This window comes from Dendrobates tinctorius, unplaced genomic scaffold, assembly GCF_039654945.1.
Source record: "Dendrobates tinctorius isolate UK_male_01 unplaced genomic scaffold, ASM3965494v1 ptg000162l, whole genome shotgun sequence".
In the NCBI taxonomy this organism is placed as follows: Eukaryota; Metazoa; Chordata; class Amphibia; order Anura; family Dendrobatidae; genus Dendrobates; species Dendrobates tinctorius.
Window position 1 is genome coordinate 55,783,330 of NW_027361829.1, and position 14,642 is coordinate 55,797,971.

The 14,642-nt window shown below is 43.9% G+C and overlaps 1 protein-coding gene across 3 annotated transcripts in view; it reads left to right on the plus strand.

Moving 5' to 3' along the window:
• The first annotated feature begins 995 nt into the window (after positions 1–995).
• HECW1 (HECT, C2 and WW domain containing E3 ubiquitin protein ligase 1) overlaps positions 996–14,642 on the plus strand; it is a 564,607-nt gene continuing 550,960 nt past the window's right edge. For all 3 annotated transcript variants that reach the window (XM_073550028.1, XM_073550027.1, XM_073550030.1), the window contains exon 1: positions 996–1,216. Coding sequence is in view for 2 of the 3 variants with exons in the window: in XM_073550027.1 (XP_073406128.1) it covers positions 1,184–1,216 (33 nt within the window). In the remaining variant the exon portion in view is untranslated. The remainder of the gene's footprint in view (positions 1,217–14,642) is intronic.

Here is a 14,642-nt window from a genome sequence, read left to right on the forward strand (position 1 = left end):
CAGGGCAGGGCAAGCAGTAGTAGTCGTAATAGTAGTAGTTATCCCTCAGTATCAGATGTGGTGGAGTGCTGTAGATTATTACAGGGCAGGGCAGGTAGTAGTAGTAATAGTAGCAGTTATCCCTCAGTATAAGATGTGGTGGAGTGCTGTAGATTATTACAGGGCAGGGCAGGCAGTAGTAGTAGTAGTAGTAGTAGTAATAGTAGTAGTTATCACTCAGTATAAGATGAGGTGGAGTTCTGTAGATTATTACAGGGCAGGGCAGGTAGTAGTAGTAATAGTAGTAGTTATCCCTCAGTATAAGATGAGGTGGAGTGCTGTAGATTATTACAGGACAGGGCAGGGCAGGTAGTAGTAGTAGTAGTAGTAGTTATCCCTCAGTATAAGATGAGGTGGAGTGCTGTAGATTATTACAGGACAGGGCAGGGCAGGTAGTAGTAGTAGTAGTAGTTATCCCTCAGTATAAGATGAGGTGGAGTGCTGTAGATTATTACAGGACAGGGCAGGGCAGGTAGTAGTAGTAATAGTAGTAGTTATCCCTCAGTATAAGATGAGGTGGAGTGCTGTAGATTATTACAGGACAGGGCAGGGCAGGTAGTAGTAGTAATAGTAGCAGTTATCCCTCAGTATAAGATGAGGTGGAGTGCTGTAGATTATCACAGGGCCGGGCAGGTAGTAGTAGTAATAGTAGCAGTTATCCCTCAGTATAAGATGTGTTGGAGTGCTGTATACTGAGTTTATTACAGGACAGTCAGTAGTGAGCTATATGGGCATACATATAAGGAGCATCATATGGGGCACAGTTTACAGGACTCCATTCAGGGAGCTCAGTGCTGTTGTCCTTCCTCACACAGGTAGGGCAGGTAGTGGTGGACCCCAGGGCAGGACAGGAGCTGAGTACAGGGAGGAGGGTGAGAGGGGAGGAGAGGTAGGCGGGCAGGGGAGGAGCTGTCAGCAGCCTGTGGTTGGTCCCTAGGAGTGGAGGGTGCAGGGAGGGGGCAGTGTGCGGCATTATCAGAGCACATCTGCTGCCTGTGCTGGAATATGGTGCGTATATGACAAGGATTGCTGCACACGTACAATCGCCTCCTCACCTACAGGAGAAACCCTGGGAGCCTCCATTCCTGCTGCAGCCATGCCTGGCACGTGGTGGATGTGAGCCCTGAGCCTGGCACAGTGGATTATGATTTATTCTGCCCGGGCACTTATCATTCAGGTACAGTACCTTCTACTGACGGTGTGCTCGGCCGTCTCTTTAACCCCTTGTGGTCACGGGAGCAGGTCTCCAGCCTGAGATTGCGTGCCCTGATGTTCGCCATGCATTGCCCTGCCAGGCATGTACTGCACAATGCGGCTCTGTCCCACTGCATGGAGCATGGGAAGGCTGAGTGGCATCGCATGGTGGAGCCCGATCACAGGCTGCCTTGCCCCCTCCCTCCCTCTCTTCCTTCCTTAGGATGGGTGGCTCAGCTGTATCCATCAGCACAAGCCATAGGCACAATGGCCTGACTATACATTGGCAAGTGTGCCATATGGGTGGCTCATAGGCTGCCGGCCCAGGCTTTAAACAAAGAGATCCTGAATGCAGGCTTCCCTGGTGACAGCTGTGTCTTAGCATGTGACACTGGGCTTGTGGTCATAGTAGAGCTGTGTGGCTGCTCTCCCTGGGCTGGGATGCTGCCTAGTATGCTAGGATTGTGCCATTGCAGGTGCTGCTGCCAGTGGGCACAGGGAGGTGAAGGCATCTGCGTGTCGGAAGGTTGGTGCTGAGTGCCGATCAGCACTGGACAGCTCCACATCCAGCCTCTTCAGCCTGTGCCCCCTGTGTTTTCAGGGTCCTGACCTGGGAGAAATGCACAGAATCAAGCTGAGAGCTAACCTGTGTGTGCTGTGTTGTGTGCTATATAGCAGACTGCCTCTCCTGCAAGCGCCATGCAGAGAAGGATACAGAAATCTGCATTGAACCCAAGGCTTGTCATTACTAAGCCTCCGAGCAATGCATGGATCTAGATATACATGTATATGTATGGATGTATCTCTATGTATATATCATGGGTCCTCTGTAGCAATCATGCCATTCATAACCTAGTTTAATTTATTAAATACATATAGGGCCTTGCAAGGTCAAAGTGAAAATTAGTATAAGAGAAACAATACAAGGACAAAAAGGAGGTAAGGGAGTTCAGGTGGGAGAATAGATTAATGCAGATTAATGTTAAATAATGTAAAGAACTTCTAATATTATTGCATCAGTTGGATAGTGTGTACATTGCAGTCATGCTTGCCATGTATCCAGCGGCACCTATACATCTGCACATGAAGTTTTGTATTTATATGACATTTGACTTTCAAAGAACATTATATATATATATATATATATATACATCCAAGTATACATTGAGTGGCCTATTATATATGCATATCCTATCCACAGGGGAGGTCAGCGTATATTAAACTTTTACATCCATTTCGGAGCTTAGTGCCCATGGATCAATTGACATATACCAATAGCAGTCACAAGTTTCTACATGTTCATATTGCATTCATAGAGCAGTTACCAACAAATTGCATCTACAAAACATCTATGTGCATAGGTGCCTATAGATCAGTCTATTTCTGTGGCATGTATGTACATAGGCACTTAGAGATCAGCCAATGCCTAGGCTCCACAGAGAGGCCTATATAAATATATATTATCTGCTGTACAGCCGATATATTAGACCTTCGTAAGCAAACTGAAGTCTATCTACAGTTCCTAAACTATGTAGCCTTGCTTTATGTGCTTTATTTTTCATAGCTAGCGCTATTAGCATAAGTAATTACTGGGAAACAAAAATAATCCTAAATGGTAGGTGGCGATAGCAGTGGTAACTAATTTAGGTGCTAAACAAGTCACAAAGTCTTTAACCTGGTCATATGTCATTGACCTATATATGATTGCATCTGGCCGGAGCTGGTTCATTGTGATGTGAGAGATTGAATGGGAAAATTCAGAACAGATTAAAATCTCTAAATACATTAATTTCTGGTTGAATATCTGAGTCTTACTGGGACAACATCTGTGTCCTTTCATTCCCATCTGACCCTACATGGGTCACAGACCACGGGCAATGATGCCACAATTAGTGGATGTTTTATTGTCCTTCTTGTTGGAGATGCCCATAGCAGGTGGCCAGCTCTGATCTGCGAACATGACCCAAGACTACAGTTGTCACCATGCTGTCTTCCTATGAAATAGGGCTATTGTTCTGTTATTTGGGATTTACAACAGGAAGCATTCAGTGAGTCACAATATTTCACCCAGCCTTTCCCTAGTGTGACATTGTAGCTGTCTTCACACCCCGTATGTAGTTATAGGCAAAGGAGGGATATGGAATGAACTCTCGGTTTTGGCATTTATGTAATAAAAATGATATACCATAGGCTACCCATCCCTATACTTTGAAATTAAAGTATATTTTTTATCTGACCTGAATTCATAAAGTCTTCTTTTGTAGAAGGTAGTATGTGCAGTTTTCATTCCGGAGACATTGTGTGTGTGTGTGAACAACGGGGGCTTGTTTACCAACAAGAACACATAGTCCATGCGCCCTTCTAGTCTACAGTCAGTGACAACAGACATCCTACTGCTGGTTACAATTGATCATTATATACAAATCATCAGTATCATTTGTGCAGATGTAAACCCTATTGTTGTCATTGACTTTTCTTATTGAACGGCATTACTGGTTCAGTATATGGTGGAATATGCACAATAACTGTATTGTTGTAGGCGCCATCCAGTGCTGATGTCAATGTTTCCAACCAATCATTGATCAGAGGTTTATAACAATGTAGCTTGTAAATAGGCGTAAAGCCTACAGAGAAACATATGATGTCATTGGTGCAAGACTTATTTGAGCATTCACAGCATTGTGATCCTACCCCTAGTTGTGACCACCACCCCACCCCATGGTTCATGGCTTTATTAACTTAGCAGATCTGTGTCAGTATACACGGTGCACTGCAGTCATCGCCTTGTCATCACTGAACCCACAAGATCTATCTCACTAGTCATCGCAAGGTCTTACAGCTGTGATTAAAGGAGTTCTATTACGTAATTTTCAATGATAGCTTTGAGATCTTGTCGTAAGTAGTACAATCTCACAGGTTTTGAAGTTATGGCTGATTGACATATATACCAAAATAGCAAATAAACACCAGTTTGCCACAAAATTAAAATGGTTGTCCAGCACTAACATATTGATGAACCACCCATAGGTCCTCAATATGAGACCGGTGGAATTCTGACAACCTGAAACCCCTACAGATTTGCAGACATCGGCGTCATCCAGATGTAAGCAATGTCCAGAGTTCTGTACATTATTTACTGGCCACTGCTAAGTACTGCAGTTTATCTCCTGTTTAATGTACACAGCTGTGGTGTCCATATCTGTCCACGGGCTGACACATACAGAAGAGGGCCCCTGCGCAAAAACAGTATATGGATGGGCCCTTTTCAGTCCAATAGCTCATCAGAATGCACAATGCCACCCGCCTTAGAGGGAGAGATGATCCCCTTTACCTCTTCTGCCCGCCCAGGTTGCACCAACGATATGCCGCTGCCAGAGTAGATGTAATTTGATGTTCTTGCTGGGTGTCGGACCTCACATTCTCATATTGACCTATCCTATGGATAGTTCATCAATATCTTAGTCCTGGGCAACCCTTTTAAAACCAGTGGTAGGTGGAGAGAATAACATTTGTTATCTGATAAATATCCCACTTCCAACGGTTTTCTGGTGGTTCTTCCTTGGACAAGTTCTATTATCATTATTATCATTCTGGGGCACTGCGGAAGACTTGCCATTTTTGAGATGCTCTGTTCCAGTTATCTCTTCTTCAGAATTTGGCCCTTGTCATAGTCACTCAGATCCTTACAGTTGACTATTATTATTATTATTATTATTTTGCTTTGAGGACATCACCTTCAATAACTGACTGTTCACTTGCTATTTAATATATCCCACCCCTTGACAGAAGCCTTGGTAATGAAGTAGTCAATTTTGTTCATTTTAGAGATGAAGTAGAATAATATATAGGTTTGTTGGAAAAGATTGAAGACCTTGGTATTTGTCGCATGTATTTATTGCATGAAATAAGTATTTGATCATGTACTAACCAGCAAGAATTCTGGACTCATTACCTGTAGTAATGGCACCTGTTTGAACTCATTAGCTGTATAAAAGACACCTGTCCACAATCTTAATCAATCACACTCCAACCTCTCTACCATGGCCAACACCAAAGAGCTGTCTAAGGACACCAGCGACAAGACCTGCATAAGGCTGGGATGCGCTACAGGACAATAGGCAAGCAGCTTGGTGAGAAGTCAACAACTGTTGGCACAATTATTAGAAAATGGAAGAAACACAATATGACTGTCAATCTTTCTTGGTCTGGGGTTCCATGCAAGATCCCACCTCGTGGGGTAAGGATTACTTAGAAAAAGGTCAGGAATCAACCCAGAACTATATGTGAGGACCTGGTCAATGACCTGAAGAGAGCTGGGACCACACTCTCAAACATTACCGTTGGTAACACGCTACACCACCATGGGTTAAAATCCTGCAGGGCACACAGGGTCCCCATGCTCACCCCAGCATACAGGCCCTGTTTGATGTTCGCCAATGACCATTTGGATGATCCAGAGGAGGCATCGGAGAAGGTCATTTAGTCAGAGGAGACCAAAATAAAACTTTTTGGTATAAACTCCACTCACCGCATTTGGAGGAATAAGAAGGATGAGTACAATCCCAAGAATACCATCCCATGGTGAGGGAAACATCATACTTTGTGTGAGCTAAAGTGTCAGGTCGGCACCATTTTACTGATTAAAATGATACCTTGGTGAGTGTCATCCGTCTTGTGGTTGTTTAATCTTTATTTTCAGTTTTGAGTTGATGATATGTCCGTGCTCTGGGGCGGCCTGTGGGGATGGGGGTCTTCAAGTGGTGCACTGATTAGGTATTCATACTGAAGGCTTATGACAGGTCACTGATCCCTCACTGACCTGCCCCCTACTTTACATACTGAATTTAATATGGTTTGAAAAAAAAATTACATTCATCAGGCATGCGGTAGCGCCTGCGCCGTATCATGACAGTGGATAATATGCCTGTTTTCGTTTTATTTGACGTATAGGTTTGTTTGACAAAAAATATATATATACTGCATATAATATGGTTTGAAAAAAAAATCACATTAATCAGGCAGACATTGGCAGCGGCGCCTGCGCTGTAGCATGATATGGTGGATAATATGCCTGTTTTCGTTTTATTTAGACATATAATTTTATTTGACAAAAAAAATTATCTTAATAAAAATGGTGCCGGCAGCCATGCCTGCGTAGTAGCATCTATCGTATTCCGACAGTTACAGGAATCGTTTGATTGCAGTGATTGCCTCAAAAGGTTGTGCAACAAAATAGTAAGTTAAGGATAACTGTCAATTAGATTTTTGCACTTCTAGACAGGTATTTTGGCCCACTCCTCAAGTGCAAACTGCTCCAGTTGTCTCCTGTTTGAAGTTTGCCTTTTCCAGACGGCATGTTTCAGCTCTTTCCAAAGATGCTCAATAGGATTTAAGTCAGAGCTCATAGAAGGCCACTTCAGAATAGTCCAGTGCTTTCCTCTTAGCCACTCTTGGGTGTTTTTAGCTGTGTTTTGGGTCATTATCCTGTTGCAAGACCCATGACCTGTAACTGAGACCAAGCTTTCTAACACTGAGCAGCACGTTTCTCTCTAGAATCCCTTGATAGTCTTGAGATGCCATTGTACCCTGCACAGGTTTTAGACACCCTGTGCCAGAAGCAGCAAAGCAGCCACTGAACATAACAGAGCCTCCTCCATGTTTCACAGTAGGGACAGTGTTGTTTTCTTGATAAGCTTCATTTGTCAGTCTGTGAACATAGAGCTGATGTGCCTTGCCAAAAATGTCCATTTTGTAACATCTGTCCATAGGACATTCTCCTCAAAGCTTTGTGGCTTGTCAACATGTAGTTTGGCAAATTCCAGTCTGGCTTTTTTTATGATTTTTTTTCAACAGTGGTGTCCTCCTTGGTCGTCTCCAATGAAGTCCACTTTGGCTCATACAACAACAGATGACGCAATCTGACACTGATTTTCCTTGAGCTTGAAGTTCACCTTTAATCTGTTTAGAAGTTTTTCTGGGCTCTTTTATTACCATTCGTATTATCCGTCTCTTTGATTTGTCATCAATTTTCCTCCTGCTGCCACGTCCAGGGAGGTTGGCTACAGTCCCATGGAGCTTAAATTTCTGAATAATATGTGCAACTACTGTATGGTCACAGGAACATCAAGCTGCTTGGAGATGGTCTTATAACTTTTACCTTTAACATGCTTGTCTATAATTTTCTTTCTAATCTCCTGAGACAACTCTTTCCTTCGCTTCCTCTGGTCCATGTTGAGTGTGATACACACCATGTCACCAAACAGCATAGTGAGTATCTGTAGCCCTCTTATACAGGCCCACTTCACTGATTCCAAGATTGTAGACACCTGTGATGCTAATTAGTGGACACACCTTGATTTAACATGTCCCTTTTGTCACATCATTTTCAGGGGTACTATTATTTGTGTCCAGGCTTATTTCATGAGTTTTATTTTTTTTAAAAATCTGTAAAAGCATGGTTGAAAAGCAATGTCTGACTTTCATTTGTTCATTTTCATAGATTTATTATTTATTATTACTTTTGTCAGATTTAAGTTATTTCTGTGACAATTGTGGTTTTTTTTCTGTCATTAAACGAGGGATACCAACAATTTTGACCACGTTTGTAATTGTAGCACTCAGTGAGAGTTTTAGCATCTGGAGCTCAGGTCTTCTGATATGTATTGATAAGTCACAGGTTAAAGTTTGAACAAATATGTGCCCATTTATGTTGAAGAGGTCATCGAAACTCATGAAATATTTGACACATAATTGATAATAATGTAACATAAGAAATGACTTCTCTGACAATCTTATGTTGATGCTTTCCTGGTTACTTGCCAGTCTCTGTGTCTCAGCCTCCAGTAATAACATGTTAAAAGTTGACACTACATTTGGCCGTTGAGGTCACATCATGTTAACACATAATTTCTGGAACTGAATCAACCCAGACCGTCGGGTAATAATAATAATAGTAATCTTTATTTATATAGCGCCAACATATTCCGCAGAGCTTTACAGTTTAACAGTTTCAAAACACATGTCAAGTAACAACGTTAATAATACAATAATTAAAGCAAAATAAGACGACCCTGCTCGTGAGAGCTTACAATCTACAATGAGGTGGGGGAGATGCAGAGTACAGGTGTGTATTTACAATGATGTATTTACAATGCTGGTCCAGCCATCTTGAGGGAGTGAGGGATAGAAGGAGATAGTGAATGGGCTACGCACACTTACACATAAAGTGACTGATTAGTGAATTAGTGAACTGATTAGTGGCTCAGTGAGCAAGTTCAGTGCGGTGTCTCTGACATTATAACTGGCCTACAATTTTTTTTTCTCTCCTCACTTCTGCAGCATGGACCCAATGTGTGCTTTATCTGAGCAGGTGAAAAGCTTGACTCAGTCACTGCAGAAGCTTAGTTTGGAACACCAAGCTCTGGCCCAGTCCCAACGGCGGGTTGAGGACTCAGTTCAGGGGGTACTTTCCGCAGGCTTCCAGCAGGTGGGGAATAGAGATGTCATTTTTGTCCCACCTGAATCCCCGGTTAAATTGCCAGATATATTTTCTGGTAACAAGGATGATTTCAGGGCATTTAAGGAGGGCTGTAAGCTTTTTTTTTTCTTTGAGACCCCGCTCCTCTGGGGATGAGAAACAGAGGGTGGGGGTGGTGATGTGCCTGCTTAGGGGGTCCCCACAAGCCTGGGCATTCTCGCTTTCCTCTTTTGCCCCTGAGAGAATGTCTGTGGATGCATTTTTTGAAGCCTTAGGGCTTATTTATGATGAGCCTGATAGAGTGCGTTTGGCTGAGGACAAAGTGATGAGTGTCTGTCAGGGGGAGCACTCGGCCGAATGGTTCTGTACTGAATTCAGACGTTGGGCAGCGGAGATTTCCTGGAGTGATGCCGCCCTTCGGGGGCTGTTCCACAGAGGCCTGTGTGAACGTCTGAAGGATGCTTTGGCACTTCATCCTCCGCCTGACTCCCTGGAGGATGCCATGGTCCAAGCGGTTCGCATGGATCGCAGGCTGCGGGCTAGAGGCATTATGCAACGGGAAACGCCCTTATTCTTCAGTGGAGATGAGACCCAGACTCTTCCTATGGCTATGGAGGTGAGCGCTGTCACCTGTGAGGGAAAGGAAAGAAGACGCCGCCGGGAAAAGCAGTTGTGCTTCTATTGTGGGAAATCTGGACACTGTCCCTCCTGTCCGTCATCCTCCAAGATGGCGGGAAACGACTAGGTCTGGGTAGTAATCGAGGAGGCTACCCAGACCTTCAGGTACAATTTTCCTCATGTGCAAAAATGGTGCTGCAGGTGGAACTGGAACTTGGTTATGGTCCTGTTCAGACTACTGCTTTTATTGACTGCGGTTCGGCTGTGAACCTGATTGATACCAAGGTTATGACTAGTGTTGAGCATTCCGATACCGCAAGTATCGGGTATCGGCCGATATTAGCGGTATCGGAATTCCGATACTGACTTCCGATACTTTTGTCATATCGGATTCCGGAATCGGAAGTTCAAAGTTGATTGACAGCCGAAATGACGTCATCATGATGCACGGTGTGTGCGCATCATGATGCGCCGTCATTTCGGGCCTTCCGGGGGTCTCTGCCGGCCTGCCGGGGGGCTGTGCCGGCCTGCTGGGGGGCTGTGTGGACTGCCCGGGGTCTGTACCGGCCTGCCGGGGGGCTGTGCCGGCCTGCCGGTGGTCTGTGCACCCTGTGGGGGTCTGTACCGGCCTGCCGGGGGGCTGTGCCGGCCTGCCGGGGGGCTGTGCTGATGTCCGGGAGTCTGTGCAGGCATCGTCCGATGGGACTACAAGTCCCATCGGGCGATGCCTGCTACCATGACAGTGATTGACACATTAGCCAATGATGGGACAGTAGTAGTCCCATCATCCGGCTAATGTGTTAAATGTAAAAAAAAAAAAAAAAAAAAAAAAAAAATACTACATACATACATATTACATGCATACTACATTCATGCTACATGCTACATACATACCACATATATACTACATGCATGCTACATACATACTACATGCTACATACATACTACATATATACTACATGCATGCTACATGCATACTACATGCTACATACATACTACATATATACTACATGCATGCTACATACATACTACATGCTACATACATACTACATATATACTACATGCATGCTACATACATACTACATGCTACATACATACTACATATATACTACATGCATGCTACATACATACTACATGCTACATACATACTACATACATACTACATACATGCTACATACATACTACATGCTACATGCATGCTACATACATACTACATACATACCACATATATACTACATGCATGCTACATACATGCTACATACATACTACATACATACTACATGCATGCTACATACATACTACATGCTACATACATACCACATATATACTACATACATGCTACATACATACTACATGCATGCTACATACAATACATTCATACAATACATACATAGACATACAGTACATATAACAGAGTAACATACTTACCAATACTTGTCACATTGTTCCCCGAAGCCATTGTCGTCTACGGAATTAAATATTAACATAACAAACCACAAAAATACTCACCCATGATCCGAAGCAGTCCACGAGTGTGTCCCACGACGATCTTGGGTAGAGAACTGCAGCATCAGCTGATGCTGCCGCTCTCTACGGGCTGCAGGAATCCAATGACGGAAGGTAGGTATCCTTCCGCACTGTATTCCTCCGCCACTTAAAAAAAAAAAATCCCTAGTCTCACTTTATGGTAAAAGCTGTGTGGGAAATCCCTAGTCTCACTTTATGGTAAAAGCTGTGTGGGAAATTCCCACACAGCTTTTACCATAAAGTGAGACTAGGGACTTTTTTTTTTTAAGTGGCGGAGGAATACAGTGCGGAAGGATACCTACCTTCCGTCATTGGATTCCTGCAGCCCGTAGAGAGCGGCAGCATCAGCTGATGCTGCAGTTCTCTACCCAAGATCGTCGTGGGACACACTCGTGGACTGCTTCGGATCATGGGTGAGTATTTTTGTGGTTTGTTATGTTAATATTTATTCCGTAGACGACAATGGCTTCGAGGAACAATGTGACAAGTATTGGTAAGTATGTTACTCTATGTTATATGTACTGTATGTCTATGTATGTATTGTATGAATGTATGTATGTAGCATGTATGTAGTATGTATGTAGTATATATGTGGTATGTATGTAGCATGTAGTATGTATGTAGCATGCATGTAGTATGTATGTAGTATGTATGTAGCATGTATGTAGCATGCATGTAGTATATATGTGGTATGTATGTAGCATGTAGTATGTATGTAGTATGTATGTAGCATGCATGTAGTATATATGTGGTATGTATGTAGTATATATGTGGTATGTATGTAGCATGCATGTAGTATGTATGTAGCATGCATGTAGTATGTATGTAGCATGCATGTAGTATGTATGTAGCATGCATGTAGTATGTATGTAGCATGTATGTAGTATGTATGTAGCATGTATGTAGTATGTATGTAGCATGCATGTAGTATGTATGTAGTATGTAGTATGTATGTAGCATGCATGTAGTATATATGTAGTATGTATGTAGCATGTAGTATGTATGTAGCATATAGTATGTATGTAGCATGCATGTAGTATGTATGTAGCATGTATGTAGCATGCATGTAGTTTGTATGTAGCATGCATGTAGTATGTATGTAGTATGTATGTAGCATGTAGTATGTATGTAGCATGTAGTATGTATGTAGCATGTAGTATGTATGTAGCATGCATGTAGTATGTATGTAGCATGCATGCAGTATGTATGTAGCATGCATGTAGTATATATGTAGTATGTATGTAGTATGTATTTAGTATGTATATAGCATGTAGTATGTATGATGCATATATGTAGTATGTATGTAGCATGTAGTATGTATGTAGTATGTATGTAGCATGTAGCATGTATGTAGTATATATGTAGTATGTATGTAGTATGTATGTAGCATGTAGCATGTATGTAGCATGCATGTAGTATATATGTAGTATATATGTACTATGTATGTAGCATGTAGTATGTATGTAGCATGCATGTAGTATGTATGTATGTAGTATTTTTTTTTTTTACATTTAACACATTAGCCGGATGATGGGACTACTACTGTCCCATCATTGGCTAATGTGTCAATCACTGTCATGGTAGCAGGCATCGCCCAATGGGACTTGTAGTCCCATCGGACGATGCCTGCACAGACCCCCGGACATCAGCACAGCCCCCCGGCAGGCCGGCACAGCCCCCCGGCAGGCCGGTACAGACCCCCACAGGGTGCACAGACCACCGGCAGGCCGGCACAGCCCCCCGGCAGGCCGGTACAGACCCCCACAGGGTGCACAGACCCCCGGACATCAGCACAGCCCCCTGGCAGGCCGGCACAGCCCCCCGGCAGGCCGGTACAGACCCCCACAGGGTGCACAGACCCCGGGCAGTCCGCACAGCCCACCGGCAGGCCGGCACAGACCCCCGGCAGGCCGGCAGAGACCCCCGGAAGGCCCGTACAGACCCCCGAGAGGCTGTACAAGGGCAGGAAAGGGTTTTTCCAATTCCGATACCGGAAGTCTCATAGACTTGAATGGGACTTCCGGTATCGGCATCGGCGATACCGATACTTTTTTTAAAGATCGTCCGATCCATTCCGATCCGATATTTTGAAGTATCGGACGGTATCGCTCAACTCTAGTTATGACTCTTAATAAGATAGGGACAGTCAGGCTTCACGATCCTGTTAAACTTGTGGCAATTGACTCATCTCCTCTTACCCAAGACTGTATCTGTTGCAGGTCTGAACTTTTTTCTCTAAAAGTGGGTTCCACTCATGTGGAGAAACTAAGTTGTCTGGTGCTAGATAACTTGCCTGCAGGACTGGTACTGGGGATGCCTTGGCTTCAACGCCATAATCCTACCATTGATTGGGTTACAGGGGAAATCACTCAATGGGGATGCAATAATAAATGTGGTAACCGGGGACATCTTGTTAACGCTGTTAAATCCGTGTCTGTGTCGTCTGTCGATCTGGAAGGTATTCCGGAGTACCTGAAAGATTTCGAAGACGTTTTTTCCGAAAGTGAGGCTGAGGCGCTGCCACCACATAGACCCTATGATTGTGCCATTGATTTAGTATCCGGAGCCAAGTTACCTAAGGCTCGATTGTTCAATTTGTCTGGGCCTGAGCGCCAAGCCATGAAGGAGTACAAAGCTGAGAGTCTCCGCAAAGGGCATATCAGGCCTTCTGTGTCACCTGTGGCAGCAGGGTTCTTCTTTGTGAAGAAAAAAGATGGTGGTTTGCGGCCGTGCCTCGACTTTCGGAAACTGAACAAGATAACGGTTAGGAACTCTTACCCGCTTCCCCTCATCCCAGACTTATGTAACCAGTTAGCTGGGGCCCAATGGTTCTCCAAGTTAGATCTGCGGGGGGCCTACAATCTGATAAGGGTTCGGGAAGGGGACGAGTGGAAAACGGCATTCCTCACATCAGAAGGACTCTTTGAGAACCTGGTAATGCCATTTGGGTTAACTAATGCACCCGCTATTTTCCAAAATTTCATCAATGTTGTGTTTTCTGATCTGATAGGCCGTTTTGTTATTATTTATTTGGATGATATTTTGGTGTATTCCCCGGACAGTCAATCTCACTTGCAACATCTAAAGACAGTTCTCCAGAGACTCAGGGAGAACCAATTGTTCGCCAAATTGGAAAAATGTTCGTTTTTTTGTACAGAAGCTGTCTTTTTTGGGGTTGATTGTGTCCTGTGAGGGGTTTCGTATGGATCCTAAGAAGGTTCTGGCGATCGCTGACTGGGTTCAGCCTCGAGATCTCAAGGGGCTCCAGCGCTTCTTAGGATTTGCGAACTATTACCGGAGATTAATTAAAGGTTTCTCACAAGTGGTTAAACCACTCACAGATCTTACCCAGAAGGGAGCTGATGTAAAAAATTGGTCTGTACGCGCTAAGGAATCCTTCTCAGCGATTAAGAAATGTTTTATGTCTGCCCCGGTGTTGGTGCAACCTGACCCGTCCAAACCATTCATTGTGGAGGTGGATGCTTCTGAAGTGGGGGTGGGGGCTGTGCTGTCCCAGGGTCCAGCCACCCTTACCAATCTCAAACCCTGTGCCTTCTTCTCCAAGAAGTTCTCTTCAGCTGAGGAAAAACTATGATGTAGGCAATAGAGAACTTCTTGCGGTCAATCTGGCGTTTGAGGAATGGAGGCACTTTTTGGAAGGGGCGGCTCACCCTATCACGGTTGTCACGGATCACAAAAATTTGACATACCTTGAATCTGCTAAGAGACTTACTCCTAGACAGGCCCGTTGGTCACTTTTTTTTTTTCACGATTTCAGTTCTCAATT